This window comes from Aythya fuligula, chromosome 1, assembly GCF_009819795.1.
Source record: "Aythya fuligula isolate bAytFul2 chromosome 1, bAytFul2.pri, whole genome shotgun sequence".
NCBI lineage: Eukaryota > Metazoa > Chordata > Aves > Anseriformes > Anatidae > Aythya > Aythya fuligula.
This window is the reverse complement of record NC_045559.1, coordinates 45,499,103-45,521,643: the sequence shown is the minus strand read 5'-3', so window position 1 is coordinate 45,521,643 and position 22,541 is coordinate 45,499,103. Positions and strand designations below refer to the sequence as shown.

The 22,541-nt window shown below is 38.1% G+C and overlaps 1 protein-coding gene across 1 annotated transcript in view; it reads right to left on the bottom strand.

Annotated features, from left to right (window-relative positions):
* ANKS1B (ankyrin repeat and sterile alpha motif domain containing 1B) overlaps positions 1–21,885 on the bottom strand; it is a 433,323-nt gene extending 411,438 nt beyond the window's left edge. The window contains exon 1 of the mRNA XM_032196110.1: positions 21,663–21,885. Coding sequence (XP_032052001.1) covers positions 21,663–21,796 — 134 coding nt within the window. The 5' untranslated portion in view covers positions 21,797–21,885. The remainder of the gene's footprint in view (positions 1–21,662) is intronic.
* Between the last annotated feature and the right edge of the window lie 656 nt (positions 21,886–22,541).

Sequence of the window (22,541 nt, the reverse complement as noted above, 5' to 3'; positions counted from 1 at the left end):
TGACTTTGGCCACATTTGCTCATGTTCTTCCATAAGCTGTTACTGTGCAGCCAGCCAGCTGTGATGCAAAAATTGCGCATGCCTAATGTACATGAGTACATCACACCATTTTAATTTCTAATCTATCAGTTTGTTGTTGTTGTTTTTTTTTTTTCAAAAAATAAAAGAAAAAAAAGAAATTACATAGATACAATTACTTCAAAAGAACATAAGTCACAAGCTGAAAAGTTACTAGCACAAATAGGACTTTATAATACTTATTCAGCTCCTTCTTATGAATGCATAATATTTGATAACATGATCTACTAATTGTACAGTGGGGTTTTTTTGTTTGTTTTGTTGTTTGTTTTTTTTTGGGGGGGGGGGGGGAGTGGTGGGATGTTGACAGTAGGAAAGTCTCCTACTATTTTTTAGCAAAAAATGATCATTAAGCATGTGACTTTCATGGTATCCAACTTCATATCCTGAGATTTGACTGTAAGAGCACTGACTATTTGCAGCTGCTCTGGCAGTCAGGGCTGTACTTTGCACTTTTAAATGGTATGTAAAACAAATATTCTGCAAAATCAGAAATAATGTTTTAGATGCTTTGAACTACCCATCTAGAATTATCCAGTAACAGAGAATTTAATCTCTCAAGGCTTCACATATCCATTTGTAAAATGGAGTAATAATACCCTGTCATCAGAGTTGTTTTGAAAATAAATGCAGTATGTTTGCAAAATTCTACTGAGCATCATGTGAGGAACATAATTCTCTTTATAGAAATACCTGCATAATATGCACTAAAGGCATAAGACCACACTAACAATGAGGAAATGAAATAGTAAATAGCAACTTACTAAGTGAACATCATCCATCTTGTGCCCTGAAAGAGGAGAAAATTTTACCTGAAAAAATACCATGCAATAATGTCTAACAACATACACTCAGCATACAGTCCACATGCCACATTTCATGGGCAGACTGTCTGGAGACAAACACGAGGACAGAGGCCTAGTATCTGCCTTCATAAAGGTAGTTTGGATCTGTCCTCGTTCCTCAGCCAGCCACCTGCAGTTATAATGCTTCCAAAGCCAGCTAAAGTCTGGAAGAACTGTGGCCACATTGTCATGCCACTGAATCTGAGCTGTTAAGTCCTGCTAGACCCAAGCTTTCACTGGGTAGATTTCAGCTGAGCGTCATTCCTCCATGTATGTGAATCTAAGCAGAGCCATTTATAGATTATTAGCTGGCTGTAACTGTTGTCACTACCACAGATAAAGCAGGTGAGTTCATTCTTCACCATGCTTCCCAGTGCCTTTGGGTTTAAGAGACCTCAAATGTGCTGCATTACCTTGTATAGATCCATGCCTAAACTTAAGAGCTTTCTGAAACAAGACAGGCTTATAAAGCAGAGTGCAGAAATATATGACCTTGTCCTTCACAAGCCAACTCTTTTATCTATTACATGAATTATCTTTTTCTCTAGACAATTAGCAAACTGAGTGTAAAGATCTGCCTTTCTGTGTCTTCTCTTTAAATCTCTTCTAAATGAAATATACATACCCATACTTCTGTTTTAGATGATATAATCACCCCCAACGTTTGTTATAAACCGTTAAATTAGTCAATCACTGTTCCTGTCTGCACTTTTTTTGCTTTCCTGTACAAACCCTTACTTTAACTGTCTTATTCTTCACGCTTATTCCAAAGCATGTCTATTGTAAATCTGAAGCACTTGAGTGTGCTTCAACGTAAACACTTGCTTACAAGACATTAAAAAGAAAGACATTTCTGAACATGATACCCATCCAATACAATCTAGTAATATCACCAAAGTCAATCAAATGCTTGTGAATCCATTTTTTTTTCCCTCTTTACTGCCAGTAATCCCTAGTCACATTCTATTTTTCTTTTTGCTTATAGCTGTCATCTACATTATATGAAAATGTATCAGACATTCTGATCTTAAGCTCTTTTCTTAGATGTCTGAAGTACTTCATGTTCATATCAGATATTTCTCTACAGGCTTTTATTCCCTTATGAACTTAAGTATAATCAATTAAATATTCCAGCAACTCTAGGATGTTTGCTATTCTTAGTATAACAGTCTCAGTCCCTAGTAAAGAGCATACAACACAAGTATATTTCCATAGTCCAAGTAAGCATGACTTTTCCTCTATTTCATTCTCTTTCTTTTCAGTGTTAGATGGGATTAGGGGTGACTTTGGCCTATTTTAGTCTGACCATACTTGTCATTAGCTCATCCTCAGGGAGGAATATTTGGTTATTAGTATTATTATTTTCTAAACAAACACATTAACTTCTCTTTTCAGGCTACTACTATTTGTAACTACATCATTACATCTAACTATTTCCAGCTCAACAAAGTTTCCTGATTTGTTTTCCTGTATTATGTTGTTTCAGGTGATTCCCTTTGTGATGTTAACTACTAGAGAGAGAGAAAAATAGAAAGACAGAGAAAGATGGATGGGAAGAGAGAGGGAGAGAGATGCCTTGTGAAGGGAGAGCTAGAGAGTGAGACATGGGTGGGGTGTTGGATGGATGGATAGAGAGAGAAATGAATGGAGGGAGAGATGCACCAGAACATAGAGGATATAAGGAGATAGTGTGAGAGACTGGGAGAGATAGAAGGGGGGGGGGGGGGAGGGAGAGAAAGAATATAAAGACACTTGAGAGACCTCTCTGCTCTAAATCTATAGATCATCACATTTCAATAATTCTATACTTTTTAAAAAATATTTTCACCCCCAAAGAGTTCAGCTAGAAGCCATATATGAGCAGAAATTATTTCAGCTGATGAAAGTTAATATACAAGTATAAAACTTTACCATGGACAAGAATGGACTGATGATATCCATTTGAAAAGTATAATTGTGAAGTTCTTGCTAAGTCTATGAAAAGACAGACATTCTACTTTGAGAAGTTCGGTTCTATATTCTGTACTTCTCTGAAATCCAAGCAACAAAGAAAAGTACAAGTCCATTTCAAACACTGCTAACATTTCTGAAGCTACCACAAAAGCTCTAACACATTTCTTAGTCATTCAAAAAAGTTTCCACACAAAAATAATGCAGTTTAGAAGTGTTGTTGGAAGAGGACTCAATGCAATACAAACAGAACACTCCCTCACTTTGCCTTTACAGTCCAGTTTGACTTCCCCTTCTTGAGTTTTCGATAATTCCACTTTTTTATGTGAAACTTAAACTGAGATTCATTCAGACATTCATTTTTTTGTTCTTGTTTGTTTGTTGTTTTTTATTTTGGTGTAGTTTTCTGTTTTGGTTTGATTTGGTTTTGGTTTTGATGTGTTTTCTAGGGAGATGTGGGCTATGTTTCTTCTTTGAAAAGAAAATAATAGAATATGTGGAACTTAAGACTGATGAATTATGGTGGAAGGATTCAAGTCCCTTTCACCATTGTCTTGTTTTCCAAGCTAGCATCTTGGCAATAATGCTTATAGTACTTTAGTTTTTAAATATTTTTGAAACTATTTCAATATATATATGTAACTATACATAAACTTTGGGCCATGGAAAAATAATGTGTTGTTCGAAACAGTGGTTAGAGTGCTCTCTTAGGATAATGACAGATCAGAGACTTGAATTTGAGTCTCCCCATCAAAGGTGAGTGATAAATAAAGTTATCAGCTTAGCTACTGTTTTGGATGCTGTTGCACTCATTCTTTTTTCCGCTCTGAGAAACTTGTATCACTACAAGTTTCACAAAAGCTAGTGCAGTTCAATGCAAAAAGCTGGTATTTCTCCATTAAACTAGCTTATTAAAAAATAATAATAATAAAAATAATAATTTAAAAAAAAAAAAAAAAGTTATCCATTTTAATTTTGCTACCTGTTTCAGTATGATTAGGTACCCTTCATGGCTATATCATATGTTCATGCACACCTGTGTGTGACAGTCAGACCAACACCTCTACTTTCTTGAAAATAGATGGGGGAGGGGGTGTGGAAGAGGGCACATCTTCATTGTCACTGTATCACTTGAGGAATGCATTCCACTAAGGAAAAGAGCTTGCTCTTTTCACTAAAGTTTAAATCTACAAAATGGACATATGGCTACCTGTGACTGTGCTCACTTCCAGATTTTATTTCCTTGGTAGGCAGGACACTACTCAAAATAACTTACAAATTTCTTCAGCATGCTTTCTCCTGTTTGTATTAATTTTTGGAGGATGGGAATACTAAGTCCTGTCTCATTAGCATTTAAGTAACATCCATAAACAGAGAAGTGTGTGAAGATATAGTGAGCAATGCTATTATTTACAGAAGATATTTAAGCTGTAGTGGAAAATCCTGATCTAATTGAGAAATTGATAGGCGAGCTCAGTATTGAGTAACAGTGAAACACACAAAGGCAACCTGATAGCATTTCAAATGGAAAAGACAAACTAAGAATTTGATACATGTAATATTTAGCACAAATGGGAGCAGCAACACTCAGTTACACAGTATCATTAATATGCTCAGTGTCTAGTTACTGAATACAATTCTGTTAGCCAAACTGCATTTTGTTAACTTGAAACAAAAACCTATTACTTTTAAGAGAAATTGGATTTAGGGCGGGGGTGGAATCACAGAACAACAACAAAAAAGCAGAAAGTAAATATAACTGAAATGTGATTTAATGTTTATGTGTGCAAGTCTTCAACATTAAATGAAGGAAACAAATATTTCAATCATTCATATCACTGTCAAGTTCTGTATGCTTAGATGCACAAGAATGAGCCTTAATAGTGTTGCAAAGGGAAAGAGATCTGTCATCAAAACTATAGCACATCTGTCTGCAATGATCTGAATGTTAGGGTGTGTGACTAAAATTGCATTTGATTACAGGAGTGCACTGAGCAGTGCTAACAGGGACAGGACAGCCCCCTTTGCTGCTCTGATAAATCTGCACTCATTTAAATGGTTCCTGACAACTCCCTATGTGAGTGTCAATCCAGCTGATTTGAAAGGTAGCATCTGATTTTTAGTTACAGTAAAAATAAAGCAATCCTTTGCAGAGCTTCTTATGCTTTATAGAAGCTTCATCTGATGCCCAGCAAGTGTGGCAGTGCAATTAGCTGGTTCTCTGGAAGGAATTTCAATGAATATATAGATTGTTTTCTATAGAACTGGGAAAGGAAATACCCAAAGACCTAAATATAACTCAATTCTTTTCAGGAATGTAATGAATTGCCAATTTTACCAAAAAGTTCATTTCACTCAGGAAGATCTCAGCTGTATTCCAGACTTTTCTAAGAATCCCAGAAGACAGCAGCACTGCATGCTGCATGGTGGTTGCTGATACTGAAAATGCCACAGCATCTCACAAATCAAGAGACACTTGGAGAGAGATGTCTACCGTGAGCTGACCTTCTGGATAATTGTTCTTAATTCCTCTTTAGAGTATATTGGGAACTCACCCAGAGATGATGACATCTTGTGGCATTTAAGAAAGTCATATTTTCAAAGGAGATTTGGGTAATGAGGTACTATGAATTGAAGACTAGCCAAGATATTATACTTCTGTCCAAAGAGGTCTAGACACTCTGGCTCCAACCTTTAAAGAGTAATCCTGAGGCCTGCTGTCTCATTCTCTCTTGAGTTGTTGTTGTTGTTGTTTTACCAAGAATACATTTAAACAGAAACACCACAAAAGGATTCAGTTCCTTTCCTCTGCCTTTTTTTCAGAGCTGGTGGTTTTTGGTTTTGGCATTTGCCCAAGTAGCTAGGCAGATTCATTCACATATGCTATAAGTCTGTTGGGCAAAGACAAGACAACATCCAACCACTTGTGTCTTTTCTTGTCACTTTAAATACATTTATTTGCCATTTCATAGTGTTCATCAGTCTTTGAGGAAGGTGCTGAAAGTGGATCTCTACCTCTCACTCCAAGTTATTGTGCCCCACATCCCAAAACAATCCTATCTCCCTGTTCCTCTTACTCTCACCCAGTATTCTATCTGTCCTTTCAGGCTTCCCAATGAATTTTGTTGTTTTTCCATGCCTTTCTCAATTATAGTTCTTTCTCCATTCTCCAAAAGTATGAACTTAAATCTCCATTTTTTCTTACAGGTCTTCCTGGCCTTGGGGTGGGTATCTGCAGCAAAGTGATCTTTTTTAAGATTGGCATAAGGAATTTCAGGATTCTTCACTTCCTAATTTTGTCCCCTCCCCTTGTTCAAGCCATGTGTCATAGTAAGAAAAAGGAAGGGGAGACAAAGAGAGTGGGGAAAGAAGGAATGAGGAGAAAAAAAGACTATGAAAACAATACTTTGTTACTGAGGGAAGGGAAAGAAAGCTCTGCTTGTCTCTAGCAACTATGGTAGTTAGCTGATTTATTCCCTGGAGGTTACCTACTGAGGTAGGCAGCCTCTCAGAGAAGATGTTCCCTTGGCTGTTTAGCAAACAGATATTTCTTAGCAACCTCGCTTGCTTTTTTCAAAATTTATTTCCTGATTCTGTGCCCTATTACAGCCAGGTGACTTTTAAAGCAAGAAGAGGAGAAGCAAATGTTGCATTGGTCTATTCGGTGGCAAAACAAACAAACAAACACCACATTTATGCATTGGAAACATGTCTTAAGATTTATGTTGCTGTTCCTTCTTTACTGATATTTATACCCGTACAACTCTTACACGGTTCTGTAGCACTTAAATGATTCCTGTGGTAAGGATATGTTGTCATAACTGCTACTGGGTCTAGGTCTCTGAGTTTTCTTATACCCTCAGGTTTGATCAAAAGAGTGACAAGACCATATGATTAAAGTCAACTGCAAGTATGTCTTGGAAACTACCAATAAATACTACACAACCCTCACCGAGAGAAAAGAGTTTGAGTATCTATTATTACTAATACAGTCACACTATTTTAAAACTGGTTCAATTTTGTTTAGGCATGAGACAAGTATATAGTATTATGAGAAACAATATTAAAAACTACAATAACAACAAAAAAATATCAAACAAAAAAAAAGCAGCCACCTGAAATTTATTCCTAAACATCCTAAACACAAACTTAAGAAGTAACGCTGGCCTAGTTTGAGTCAGTGAGCAATACAAGCCAAAGAGTCTTCTGAGGGTATCAGACACTTTCAACAAGGAAAATTATAAAATAAAAAGAAAGTGTTCTCATTTTAGCATAGTTGAGTCTTTTTTTTTTTTTCACAAGTTAATGCCTTAGAAGTATTTTGGAAATCTAACAATTGTGTGTGTGTTTTTGCTTTTGTTTTCCTGACAGCCCTTTAGTGATATAAATTCCCAGATCTTTCCTTTCAGCAAAAATTTAATTGCTTTAAACTATTATCTTATACTACATTAGACTTAATAGGAAATGTCTATAAAAATACACAACAATGCATTCCCATTATTTTAACGTCAGAATAAACCATGTTGTTCATATATTAATAGCTTAAAATGTCAAATAAACTGGTCATTTAGTAGGAGTTTTTTTAATTTTGATTTCTTTCTTTCAATGAAAGGTAAAGTTATAGTATATGCAGAGTTAACTGGCTTTCTTGAGATGATTGCACCATTTTAACAATAGTAATATATTTAAAAATATATATATCAAAGAACAAAAGACTGCAGTGTCTTCATATCTAGTTCAATATATTTCCATCTCAATATGCAGATTTTGGCACTCTCAAAATAAACTATCATTCTTTAGCAGGTGTAAAAACAGGTGTAAAATACACATACAGGTCACTTGACTAAAAATCTGGAACATTAACCCTTTGAAACATTTGCCACTTATTCCTTGAAGTGAAGAAAGCATTTAGGCAGGTGTCCTTTAAACCTTGCACCTCTTCAAGGTTCATTTTTCTTTCTAGTAGTCTTTCTTGGTTTTTTGTTTTTTTTTTTTTTTTTTTTTTTTTTTTTTTGTTTTTTTAAATGATAGACAATGCTTGGTGAATAAAGGAATCTTAGCCCGTGAGGTTCCAGATCTCACATTCCTCATGACCCCATCTCTCTGCCTCAGCAGACCACCTTTAAATCCTTCTGATGTCCAAACCTGAACCTGCTCCCCCAGATCAGTTTCTTAGTATTTAGAAGAGGTCAAATAATAGCATCACACCGAGGCTCTCATTGTTTTCCAGATTTCCTGCAAAATCTGCATCTGGATCTAAATCCTCTTTCTTGATTGCATTTCTGATAATCTTCATAAGACTAGTGTCACAATAACATCACAATCAAGTACTAAGGTTTTCAGACTGTTCTAGGAAGTTTCAAATCCATCACATACATTCTTCAGATAACACTAGATGGGTATGACCTCAAATACTGGCATTATCTCAGAATCCTTGGACCTGTAAATGTATGAACTTCTCATTTTACCTTTCTTTCACTTATTCCTGCCCGAATGAAAAACAATAAATACATAAAATGAGGCTGAAGGTTGAAGTTTTTCTCATTTTGGTTAAGCAGTGGCAACATGGCACGTACTGGTGATCAGGACTAACTTCATCTATTGTACAGCGGATACTCTTAAAGTAATTCATTAACTCTGATTAGCCAGCATAAATGGAGAAATGATACACATCCCACTTACGCCTCAAACTATCTGTCTAGGGCATGATATATATATAGGAGGAAATATTTCATCAGTGGTAAATGACCTTGCTGTTTCCTCAATAACTCTTTCCCTCTCAAGAAAAGAGGACAGACCACCCTTTTCCTGTATGCCATTTTTCATTACCATCTTCACAAATTACTTTCAATAACTAAAGTTTGATTTTCCTCACCTGACCTTTGCTGTTTCAGGCAATATAGTGGAAATGTTGTTCAAATGCATATCATTATTTGGAAAAAAAAATAAATAATAATAATAAATCTCCAGGGCCCTGAATCCCGTATTACTCTTCATAAGGACATGGAACACACATCGGGAGTTATACTCTTTGTGAATTAATGGAGGCATCTCCAAATCCTCTGTTTACCACCACAAAGATAGTCTACATCTATGCTGTCAACAAATACACATGTTAGACAGCAACCTCAATATGTTGAGGTTGTAAAGGCAAGGAAGAAGGTGCTGGTGCTAAGTCATTCCACTTATGCGTATGTATTTGCCTTAATAATTACATTATTCCAGATTATTTTTCCCTGTGCAATGAAAACTGGTTTTGGGATGATTTGAGGCTGTATAATAGATGATATAAGAACTGTTTTATTTTTGTAAATCAAAGGTATTAAAAGCTGTGCTGGAATTTACTAAATCAATAAAACAAGCAAAGAAAAGGAACAGCAGTTTAATTCTGCACAGAAATGGATTCTATCCGTGTCTGTACTCCAGGAACAAACCACTGAACATCTGAACATATCTTTATACATTTGAACACATAAAATGCTACATAATTTATAGGGAATGTTCTTCACATAATACTTCATTAAGATGTGAAACCCTTGCTGTGGGATAGTATGAATGCTAAAAATTTGCATTTTTTCAAAGACCAATTGAACAAATGCATGGAAGAAAAATCCACTGGAGCTATTAAATACAAAGACAATACATCTGTCTTGGAAAGCTGCTGTAAATTGCTGGAAGCTGTAGAACTACATTCAAGGATATATTACTTACTATACGCTTGCTTTGCTGTTTAATCTTACCAAGACCAGCTTTTAGCCTTTAACTTCCAGACCCTGCTGGAGAAGAATACTGGGCTAGAGGGACATTCATTCTGACCCAGAAGAGGCATTCCTATTTTTTTCAGATGAACTATATAAGTAAAGTGAGAAATGAACTCCTTACAGTCTTCTGTTGGAAACACCAACTCAGTGGACACTTCTCACCATAATCTAACTGTGCTTTAGTTAGCATTTGTGAACCGATATTAACACCCTTCCTCAGTTACAGAAGTACTGTGAAAATATACTCATTAACGTTGTGAAGTAGTCAAATACTATAGTCACAAACAGCACCGAAAAGCCCAGGAGAAAAATGAATCATTCTTTTTCTAAAGAAGTGTTTGAATAGTGTTCAGTAAATAAGACTCATGGCTAAACACTGAATAGTAAGGATAAAAAATATTGAATTAACTACTCATTCAATAAGCATTGTCTATCCTGGGCTGCAACTGAGGTAAGGCCTTGTGGAAGAAAAGAGTACATGGTTGTGTAATTGTATGTAATACCCCCGTTCAGAGGGACAAATAAAAACTGCACAGACAACCTTATTTTTACAATTAACAACATCAGAATGATTGATTTTCTACATGTTTTTAGTCATGTAGAACTTTCTTGACTCTGAAAAAGCAGACTAAAACTCCTGAAATTCCACCATGTGGTGTCACCTTGACAAAGCTTTAACAGATGATTTAAGATCTCTATATCCAACAGCTTCTTCCACTTAAACTAATGGAGTGATTGATGGCAGTTTGCTAACTTCTACCTATTTTAATGTTAAAAGAGAATAAGACAGTTTGCAAATATATTTCACAATTATTTGTTATAGCAGGGAAATATGGAAATATCAGGCTTTGAATGAAAACTGTATTTCATTTGATATACATTGTCTCTTTATCCTGCTGAATATAACTCCTCTTTGCTCTGTTCCTCGTATCTTGACTCCTAAATTTGCCTCTTCCACTTCTCACCAGTGCTAATCTCCACAGTCGACCAGTCTCAATCCTTATACTCATTTCTTTTATGAAACATTTCTAGCATTCAACCCCCCACCCCTTTCTTTTTTTTTTTTAATACAACCTGCTTACCCAAACACTCCAAACCAAGTCTCTCTCTCTCTCTCTCTCTCTCTCTACCTATCTACTAGGCACATTTCCACCCAGAACACATGCCTATTCCATGCTTTTGCAGACTCCATTTTCTGTTTATTACATGACTATTAGGCTTTCCAAATCAAGACTTGCATAGTCTACATAAAAGTAAAAACAGAAGGAATAGAATTCACCACTGTGACAGCCAAACAACAGATTTGTTACATATACTATAAAACACATGCTTTATTTCTGTATTCAACATATTTGGTCCTGCAAAAATGTACTTGTGCACATTATGTGAGAAGAGCCCTAACAGATCATTAGATCACTTGGTTATGCAAGATACTGCTCTGCAATAAATGTGCACAAAACAGGAAGAAGAGTGATTGCAAATTACTTATGAACATAATCTGACAAATTAGCTATACAGATGACAAGGAGGATATGGAAGTGGATAAATAATTACTTGAGAAAATTTAAAACTAAAAATAAGTGTAAATTATGTGGGTTTTTTTAGGATACCTTACCGATGACTTAATTGAGATTCTGGGGTCAAACTGCTAATACTAATATGCTGGGGTTTTTAATCTGCAAAAATAAACTAGATACACAGATTCACTACTTGTATCTAGTGGCATCTAAAAATGACTTGGATAAGTCAGTAAGTAAACGTGGAAGACCTTATACTCACAGTTAAGTCTCAGAACTGTCAGTAACAAACACACTGGAAAGTTACTTCACAAAGGTTTGAAATTCAGGCAACATGTAGATGGCAAATATCTATTCAAGCAGATATTCCCAATTCTCATTTATAAGATTTATTTTTACTTTATTTCATTATTATAATATATTAATATTAACATAATATAATAAATAATAATTAATGTGTTATGTACAATATAATACATTAATAACTGATATATCAATATTGATATATATAATAATATTTAATATATTAAATAATATATTTTAGTTTATAAGATTTATTTTACCTTCTCTAAAAGGCATGTCTTTACAGGATACTTTACTGGAACACTATAAATACTGTACAACTTAAAACTGTTTCAGCACTTCTCTGAGATACGAAGGGTTAGGAAAGAAACAATCCCACACCAATCACATCATTCTTACAAGAGAAAAAAGTTATTAATGAGCAAACTCAAAGACTAAATACAATGCAGATGGTTTTTGTAGTGACTTATGTGATGGGAGAAATAAATAAATAAATAACAAATGTCTAGCTCGAGCATAGGAGAGTAAGTAGAACAGGAATAGCTTAGACAAAGCAAAATTGGGCCCACACTAGGAAAGAGATTCTAAATGATCCACTAGTGAACTCAAAATCCTTCCACCAAATCACTGAATGCAGCCAGTGAGGAAATTCATTCTTCCTAATACACCACTTTTCTAATTCCAGGCTCCTTTCTCTCAAAAGTGTAGGAAGAATACAAAGACAATTCTTAAAAGAATTAAAGATGCAGTGGGATGGTGTTGTGAATTTCACTGCCATTGAGTATTCAGATTCCAAAAGCAAGGAAAGGGGCTTACAGCAACAGTGTGCAAGGGTAATTTTAGGTCAACAAATCATAATACTTTGGACCTGGTATGTTACACAGGCTGTGATATGATATGACAGAAAAATTAAGGCTCACAAGGACCATCCACTTTCTCGAAGTAAGGCTAACTAGGTAAGGTTGTCCCAGAACTTCTTGAGCTTGGATTTCTCCAGGGACAGAGAATCCACAAAACTCAATGAACAAATTTCCCCAGGATTTGATGACCCACTTATTAAAAAAGTTAGTCCTACTTTTCTAGTCCAACTAGAATTTCATATGTGGCAGCTGCTGTCTGTTGCTTCTTGTCCTGCCACTACACACATCCAAGAATTCCAGCCCACCTTCTCACCCTTCCACTTGGTAGGTGAAGGCAGCACTGGCAGCACTAAGATCACCCATTAGCCTTCTCATCTTCACACAGGACAACTGGAATTCTCTCAGCCTCCCATTGTGCATAATGTGCACCAGCCCACAGTAATCTTGCCAGTCCTCTGCTGCTTATATTTTTCATCCAGAGAATCCACATACTCCACCACCTATGGGACTATACCTGAATATGGGGGATAACTTCCTTCATCGTGCCACCTACACCCTACCTAGCACAGCCTATATGTGTTTGGTTGGCCTTGGCTGTGAGACTCATGTTCAACTTCTTGTTCACTATCACCTACAGATCCTTTCCTGTAATGTTGCTTTCTGTACACTTGGTCCCTGGCCTATACGGGAGCAAGAGGTTATTCACTTCTAGCTGCAGGACTTGTCACTGGCTTTAGCTCAACTTCATGAAGCTCCAATCAGCCCATTTCTCTAACCTGCCCAAGTACCTCAGGAGCAGGTCATCTCATGATGCCCTCCATTATGGTATTATCTACAAACCTACTGTACCTGCATTGCAATCAATTTTTGGCCCTTAAATCCTGAGGAAAATCTGTAGTAGACACCATCAGTGAGAGTTTGCACTGTTGATCACAATCCTGCAAGCCATGAAGTCCAGCCAACTTTCCAACCATCTTATTATCCTCTTATTCAGTCCACAGCTCACTGTTTGGTCTGAAAGAGACTGCTCCAGAGTCCAGTTAAACAACATTCATGGTGTTTCCCTCATCTACAGAGGCAGTCAGCTCATTGTAGAGAGCAATTAAGGTTGATCAGGCGCAATATGAGTTTGGTAAATCCATGCTGGCTGTTTCCAGTCACCTTGTCCTTCATGTGCCTGGAAATGGTTTCCATGATGTTAGTTATGCTCTATAATTTTCTGTAGAAGAGAGAATAGGCTGATGTGCCCAGAGTCTCTTTCTTGCCCTTTCTGAAGAAGGCCATGACATTTTCCTTTTCCAGTTTTCAGAAACTTTGTATGTTTGACCTTTCAGTAGCCTCACAGCAATATTGGTCAACCCCCTCGGACATAACACATCTGGGACAACACATTCCCTTGAATTTAAGTGTTATTCTGGCATTCCTCTTCAATGTTTCTTTGACAGACAAACTTTGCTGCTAAGCTCAAGAACTTGGAAAGTCAAATTTTACCACCAAAAAACAAGGCAGAAAAGGGAGTGCTTTGCCTTTTCTCTGTCCTTTGTCATTGGGTCTGCTGCCCTACTGAGCAGTTGGTCCACTTTTCTTTTGCTGCCAATGTATTTGATTTTGCCCTGTCCATCCCTCACTAGTTTCAACTCTTGCTAAGCTTTTTCTAGTTCCATCCCTACACACTCGGTGCATCTGTAACAAACCTTTTTAAGTATCTTTCATGTATGCCTAACTTCCTAACTTGCCTAACCATCTAGCACTTGATTTTGCTCTTGGATCATGTAATCTTTCAATTTTCTCTGTTACCTAATGCCTACTACTATGTACAAATTTATCCAAATCAGCTATGAAATATGGAGAGAAATTCTGTGTTGTTGTTGTTGGTTTTGTGGGTGGTTTTTTTTTGTTTGTTTTGTTTTTTAACTTAGTAATTTAAGTGGTCGTACATTCCACATATACCTTCTATTAGAATTGCCCTTTTTCTGTTCTTCACTGAAATGTTTTACCCACAAAAATATTTAAATCAGGGATGCGGTCCAGTTTGAAATAAAATCACTCTATATCCGCTTTGGAGTGAACTAAATCTGCTCCCTAACTATATCGACTTGATTCCATTAGCTATAACTGGAACTTAGACACCTACCACAGACATCAGCACCTATAGAAACATATCTACCATTGGGTGTTTTAAACAGGAAGCACTCAAGATGTCATTTCTTCTTTCTTTAGAAAATGTATGTGCACTAGATCGGAAACTGTAAAAATTATTTTAATAATAGCACAACCTCATGGAATTAAATCTCTCAGAAGCTCTTATATTAGATAGGCATACATTATTAGAAATTCATAGATGTTAAATTAGGTACAGAAGAATTGTTATATCACTTCTTAAATGCAAAATGAACACATTGAAACTACTGTCATCAGGAAAAAAGTAATTAAAAAGTAATAAAAGTCTTCACATAAAGGCTATGAAGTTCAAATAAAATGTATTCCCTACTTCCCAAAAGGGGAAGAAAAGGTTTTTCCATGTACATGAAAATGTCATATCAGTAGGCAGGAATTAACACCACTCATTATGTCTTACGCATTTAACATAAGAAGATGTCAAAATATTTTATCTTGAAGTAATAAAAATGATTAGGATGTGTACTCTGATTGGAAGTGGACAACAGAAAAATCCCATAGCAGAAGGGAATTCTGCAGCTGTGGAACTTGTGTATATGCCATTTCCCCAGCCAAGCAGGCTAACCTTGCTGGAGGAAAGGGAGTGAAACTGTACTCTGAACAATATTGTCTCTTAGGGATTATATACCCGTAGCATGAATTAAAACAGTTTATAGAATGCTTCAGCTAGTGCTATTGTCAGGGCAATAAAAAATGGCCTATAGAGCTATAAGGAGAAGAGAATTTAGCTGTAGAATTTTTAAAACATGGATATGTTCTTCTTGGTCACCAGTGCAGTTACTGTAAAATGATTGTCCTAAAAGCATCTGCATTTGCTCATCATAACATTTCCAACCTTGACAAGTCACAAGATAGCAGACCTTTCAGATTACATCATTCTTCGTTGTTCTATTTCATTTATTTCCCCTCTTAGTTCTCGTAACACACCACCACTTAAAATTAGTAAAGTCATTTAAAAATGTATAATGCAGCATTCATTCTATTGAATCACCTACATTCTATTGAATCATCTACTAACATCATCGATGAGGGAAAAGGGGGAAAACAAAATGGGGTGCAAAATACATTTTTATGGTCCACCAAATATTTAGACATTCACCACCTCCTAAAGAATTGCTTTAGTAATATTCTTTTTAGATACTTCAGCTTTTCTTTCTCCTTCCCACCCCCCAATTTCTCCTTAAACTGTTTGTAAATTTTTTCTTATTAGTCTTCCCTGGCCCCATCGTAATCTCCATCAGTCTTCCCAGCACTACTACATCCCATATCATTCTCTCTATGGGCAGATATGACCACAGTAGATTTTACAGTATATCTACAGTTCTCAATCTTATGTATTTATTTATTTTTTACATTTGGTCCAACAGTTTTTAGAAAATCAGTAGAACGTAAACTTTAACAGCACTCAGGAAATAAGATGTGAAATGAAAAGTGAGAACTTTATGCACAGAGATTGACTAGAGAGCTGTGAATCCAGGGTCATGTTGAGCTCTAAGTGAAACTTCATCACATAAACTTTGTGAATTGACTTGCCCTTAACAATAAGATTTCTACCAGATGTCCTGAAAACTGTCCATATTGCTATCTTTACTTATTGTAAATATTTCAAACTGGTGAAGAAATTTCAGGAACTTTGTAGATAAAGCCTAGTCTAAACTTTGATTGAAAACATTTATTAGAAATAAGAATAAAAATAAGTCTAAGAAAGGTAGAAAATAACAAAATTAAGGTTACATTATAGCAGAAGCCTGTACATTTGAAAGGGCAACCATGCAGAATCAAGGCAGCAATCAACTATCGTTGAACACTATATACTGAACACCATAAATTAAGCGCTGTAGCGGTCATTAATTTGCATTTCATACTGAAAGAAAAAAGGAAGAAAAAATGAAATCTGTCTCCAAAAGACTTGAATTTCTTACTTTGACAGGACAAAGAAGGCAATTTGGGAATCTGGAAATGCTGGTTTGTGCTTGGGACACCAGTGCAAAAACTAGTATGTATTAATTAAAAGAAGTGTAACTAAAATTAGAAATAAGCATAGACTAAATGAATGCCCCATTGACCTATATGTAACAAATACTTGTCAGTTTGCTATCAGCACTGGTAACCTGGAATAAATACCTTTCGACATAGAAGCAAGACTAAAACTGAACTCAGAAGTATGTGAGCCCAGGAACCTGCTACAGCAAGCCTCATATAATAGAATCTCTACAAAAATCAACCAAAGAATTTTTTTTCTCTTCCTTCAAACAATGTTATGTGCAATGAAGAACAGAACTAGTGCCTCTATTTTTGTTGATAAGGGATCCTTTTGTTATTTAAATTAAAATGTGAAAAAGGCTGTTAATCTTTTAACTAAAGCTTTGTAAAATATTTTAATTTTAACATACTTTTTTCTCTACAAGCTGTTCTTAAGTGTGATCTGATTTGTCACAGGAAGTTGAGTGAATCGCAGGGCTCTGCACAAGGATAGAAGTAGATTCGTGTGGTTCTCAGCATGCACCAGGGCCATCAGGCTAAACCGTGGCTTTGCTGCGAGCAAGACACTGCTCTGAGAAACAGATGAGGAAACAGATTGCGACTCACAGACTGACAATCTGCTTGCTGGGTTTCTTATACTTTAGAGAAGAAATATCTTGGGCCAGGCATATATGTGGCGTATCTGCACGAAGTAAGGATGAGCAAAGAATGGAGCCATTCCCCGCCGCCGCCTGCCAAGTGGAGAAGGGGAAAAAACAGCTCCATGCGGGCTGCTCCGCCCGCCCATGCTGTGTAATGGCAGGAGCCAACAAAGAGCAAAAATGGGCCAACTCACCCTTCCCTACTGCTCTATGCCAGTTCACATAGTAATTCATAATCTGTCCCTTAGTCCTGCAAAACATCCAAAGCTCCTTTAAAATGCAGAGTTTAAAAAGACTACACATTAGTATTTAATCAAGAACTAACCATTTTTATTTAGGCTATAACATACTAGTTGAGCAAAAAGGATTGTACGTGACTGCATATGGCAAAATGATATAAGGTCTCTGAGATCTATGAAAACTTTAAAGTTGTTTCTTTGTTTGTTTGTTTGTTTTACCAAAACAGTTTGAAAGCCTGTCTAAGCCTGTCTCTACCTAGTACTGAAAAGCCTGTTGGTCAATAAAACGGTGTTATGTGTATGTGTATAGTCAAAGACAGAAAAAAGAAAAAAGAAAAAAAAAAAAAAAACTAGTTTTGTTAGAAACACTTTAATACTTTTACTTAATGTATTAAGTCATTCTGTGTACATTTAATGTCTTGTGATACTGAATGACAGATTGTTAGAGGGACAAAAATCGAAAATTCCTCCTATTTATTTTCAATCAAATCCCTAAAAAACTTTTTTTTGAAGAAGAATTTTGAAACATAGTTAATATATTAATCCAGGACAATTCCAGGAAGTGGAATCTCAGAGGAAAGAGAGAAAAGAAAATTACCTTACTTTTTGGCCTTCTAAACTCTGAACAGTTTCTGAGGTGTCTCAAAATATCCTTGTTTCATAGTTAAAGAACAGATCCCAGCCCTGCACTACTGAGCTGATTTGGAAACTGTAGCCCACACAGAGGTGTGTAATGCAACCTCAGATGTCCTAGAGTGGAATCTAGCTGCATCTCCAACGGGCACGATTCTTCGTTAAGTCCATCAGTCCGTGCAGATGACTCAGAAACCCACGCACATCCAAAGCAAGTGCAACCAAACAGGTAGGTTTAAGCAACTAAATAACCCTGTCATCTGTTCCCTGAGGATTATACTTGAAGTAGTATGCTACCATGCCTTATGTTAACTTTTGCATCTGAGGAATTTACCCTCACTGTGCAATCTTTACATTCCAGAGCAAAGAACGAAGATTGAGATAAGGGGCCACAAACTGACCTGGGGCCTTGCAGCACATCTCCTGAAGTGCAGGAAGCTATACCATCCACACAGTCAAACACAATAGGTTGGTTGTCATTCCTTCAGATAAACTAATTAGGGCATGAAGTCTTACACAGCAGCCATTATAGATATCTGGGTGCCTATGACCTCTTAATTAAGCATATACCATTTTTATGCACTTTGCATGTACTGTGATTAAAGCACGTGTTAAGTCCTCACAGGAACTCGTTCTTATACCTGGATGTGTGCTTAACTAGCCTTGCTGAACTGTGTTGTTTCCTGAACTGCCATAATTTAGTATAATGATTTTTAAGTTAGAAGCCTGCCCTTTAAACATCAGATAATTTACTACACAATTAGCATCAATGAATATGTTCAACTATAAAATAACCATGCAGAGGCTTGCCCTGTTTTTCCCTCAAGTGCCATAAAAGGTGCTGAGTCAGAAAAAAAGTTATAAAAATGTAAATAGAAGATCAGAGTTCAGGTAGTTTGTTCCTCGTTTCAGATAACAATCAATGTGCATCTGTCAATTCATTAATATTAAATTTCATTCAGAAGGTACATAATTCCTGCAAAGCAAATTTCCACAAAGAAAGGCACAAGGCCATGGAAGGTTCAGCCACATCAACTGAGTTTTGTTCTTAGAAGAAAGGGAAGATAACTCCTACTTAGACCAACACATCAGGCACGGTGTTTGTCCACTTGCATGCTGAAAGACTTGAACTCTCACAGTCTAATGCTAGGAACAGCATTGCCAGAAGGAGAAACAAACAGTAATGTGTGCCTTTCTGGGGCACCATTTTAGGAACTCAGTGACAACTATGGTGAAATGCTAGAAGACACTGTCAAACACAATATCTCCTAAAGAGTCTACAAAAAAGAAGAAAAATGTGTCCCTATATTTTTTGCCTATCACTTTCTCTTCATTATAACTTTCAAAAGCACTTCTGCAAAAGCAGTTTTCAGTCTAATAAACCGTATGGAAAAAATACAAGCACAGCTACTTTTAAAGCTGCTGCAATCTGTTTTCTATTAAAAAATCTTCAGATCCCCCCCCCATCCTCAAGTTCTAACTTTTATATTGTGCTCCTCTAAAACTTGTTATTTTCAGTAAGCACTGTTCTCCTAAAGAGGATCTAGGTGTTAGTAAAACTCCCTTTCAATACCTTCTGTTTCCATGTATCCTGTACCAAGACACAATCCTACTTCTTTGACTTAATCTTGCATGTCATTCTGGACCTAATCTACGGTTACTGGCATCAGCTCAGTCATATAACTTCTCCAACAAAGGTACACTAAAATACCTAGCACATATAACTCTTTCTGGAAAGCATGTTCAGTAGCTATATAGTAGCTTCTTCTTTGAGCATTTCTGGTGAAGTCAATGAAATTGTTAAGATTCCCTCTAAACAGCAAATGTTTACACACCTAACCACTACTGACTTCTTTTTAAATGTATGGAATCAGCTTCTTTGAGATATGAAACATTTTAGCAACTGTGTGCTAAATATTTGCTTTTGATTTTTGAAGTTATGTTTACAGAAGCCATAAAAATCCTTTATACCACTACAAAGAAACAGCATAAATAAAACAGTGCGTGTTTTACTTTACTCTACTTCTTTTTTAAGTTGAGTGCCCTTCCAGAAAAAAAAATACAGTTGAGTTTACAATGTGAAATGCCTAGATTTTGCGTGGCAAACAATTAGTACCATGACACATCTGTATATACAAAACACATGGTTAATGGGTTCTGTATACACAAAATAAAACACTTGTTTAATAAAAAGTGAAAAACACAAGCAAAGACGTTTCCTCTGGATATACAGAACTTGTGATATACAACATGAAAGTAGCAGTGCAAGAACATAGCACAGGTGCTAGCCCTGAAGAAACTCACTACACAAATCACGCGGTAGAACTGGATTATAAATGGCTAATCACTGTACTAAAGTGAACTTCCCTCTGTTATTACCAAAAATGGTCATCACATTTTTAAAAAGCCTTATATTTTAAGTTAAACCAATTATCTGGCATATCCCCTGCTAAGCACCATATGCAACTACAGCACAAAAAGCAATTGCACTCTGTGTTTTGATTTTGGTCAATGGGCTAGTAATTAAACAATAGTTCAATAAGTAATTGAACTGGAGCACCACAGAAGTTTGGTAAACTACGAATATGTGGACTGTTGTTGTTTACAGCACTAAAAACATCCTCAAAATAAAAAGGCTTTATAATAGAATTTATGCAACTATAATCTGGATAGTTACACAAAATATCTTCTGATAGGGAATACTGATATAATATAAATATAGTGATTAGGATGTACTGGCAATAGAATCAAAAATACATCTGTATTTAAGCAGTTTCCATTTCTCCAGGCCTTTTCCTCCTTTCACAAATAAATAAATAACTAGACTTAACAATCGATTCAAGTTCTAGGTCAACAGTGTGTCTGTTCATTTTGTCGTCTCCTGCTACAGCTAGTGTAGTATTCACCACTAGCACTGGGCTGCGTGCTGCAGACCTTCTCTCTGAATACTGCCAAATGTCATAAATGCCTGAGATCACGCTCTTGGGAGCGTGATGAAACTTCGCACCAGAGCCATGCTGTAAATTGTCTGAGACATGACACGGTTCAAGTTAAGTCCTTCCACCAGCACGGCCAGTAACCCAGTTTCACTCCGCTAAATCCAGGTACCTTGAAAGTAATCCTGCTATTACCTAACCTGCTCCCTAAGTTTTACGCCCCTGTCTGGCTCGATGATCTCTCAGAGGAAAGATTCCCCGTCTTTGTTGTGTAGGCTCATTACTATGGCATGCCTAATTTCTTCTGCAAGTGAGGGTAGCAACTACGGGTGAGGGGGGAAGCTACGGCTTTCCACACCGAATTCTCCACACGCAACGCCTTTTCTGTGATTAACCCGTGATTAAAAGTAGTAATTTGGAGATGAAATACCAAAGGCGAGCGGTCGATACACCGTGCATGTTAGCCCGGCCATAGACATACAAGTTCTGCACCGCCGCTGGTAACAGAATGAACAAGTACCTCACTGACGCATTGAAGGCAAGAAATTCAGAACCGCCGTGTTAATAAAATGCCTGCCTGCGACTTTAAACACAGACACTCTCGTACTCGGCTGGAGAGTGAACCATTTATTGTCACTGCCAGGATACAGGGGTGGGAATGGAGATGAGAGGGGCGATGGTGATGGTGAGGAAGAGGAGGTGAATACCCCAGCGCCTGACGGGGAATGGTGCCCCTACCTCAGCAAGCTGGATAAGGGAATAGCTCCAGATCCACTGCCCAGGATCCCTCCTTTCCTCCCAGACAGGAGTTTCTCCACCAGAGCCACATTCCCCGTGCGAGCAGCCTCCAGCAGCTCCTGGTCCTTGCCCATGGCCAGGGACCGGGGGCGGCCCCCGCTCTCCACAGCGCGGCTCCGCTCCCCCCACAGCCCTGCCTCGGCGCGGCGCGGAGATTCCTGCAGTCCCCTCCACACCAGCGGGAGCAGCGGCGGGAGGGAGGGAGGGAGAGAAGGAGAAGGAGGAGGAGGAGGAGAATCACCTCCTCCCGCTTTCACTGGATCGCTCCTGGGTGGAGTGCGGGAGGGAAGGAAGGAGGGAGGGGGGCGGCTCTTCATCCGCCTCGCTCCCTCCCCGGGCACCCCGGCCTGCAGGGGCAGCCTCGGCCCCCCGCAACCGAGGCGGTCCCGGGGTGCGGTGGTGCGGGTGGGGGGGGGGGGCAGCGCCCTGACGGGGGGCGGCGGGGCGGGCCGGGGGGGGCGGTTGCTGGGGAGACGCTCCCGGGGGCTGCTCCCTCCCGCCCCGCCCTCCGCCCGCCCCGCCCAACGGCGGGCTCCGGCCCTTGGCAGCCGTTAGGGCTGCGCCGCCATCGGGCCCGGGAGGGGAGGGATGGAGCGGGGAGAGGGCCGGGGTCCGTCAGCCGCAGGGGTGCCCCCGGGGAGCTCCGGGGAGGTGGCGCCGCCTGGCGCTGCGCAAGGGGAAAGGGAGGGAGGGAGGGAGGGAAAGCGGGGAGGGGCCGCTGGCAGGGCGGGGGGCGAGGCGGTGCCGTGAGGGGACGTGAGGGGAGGCGGCCGGCATCGCGGGGCTTCATTCGTGGGGTGGGCAGGAGGGCAGAGCCGG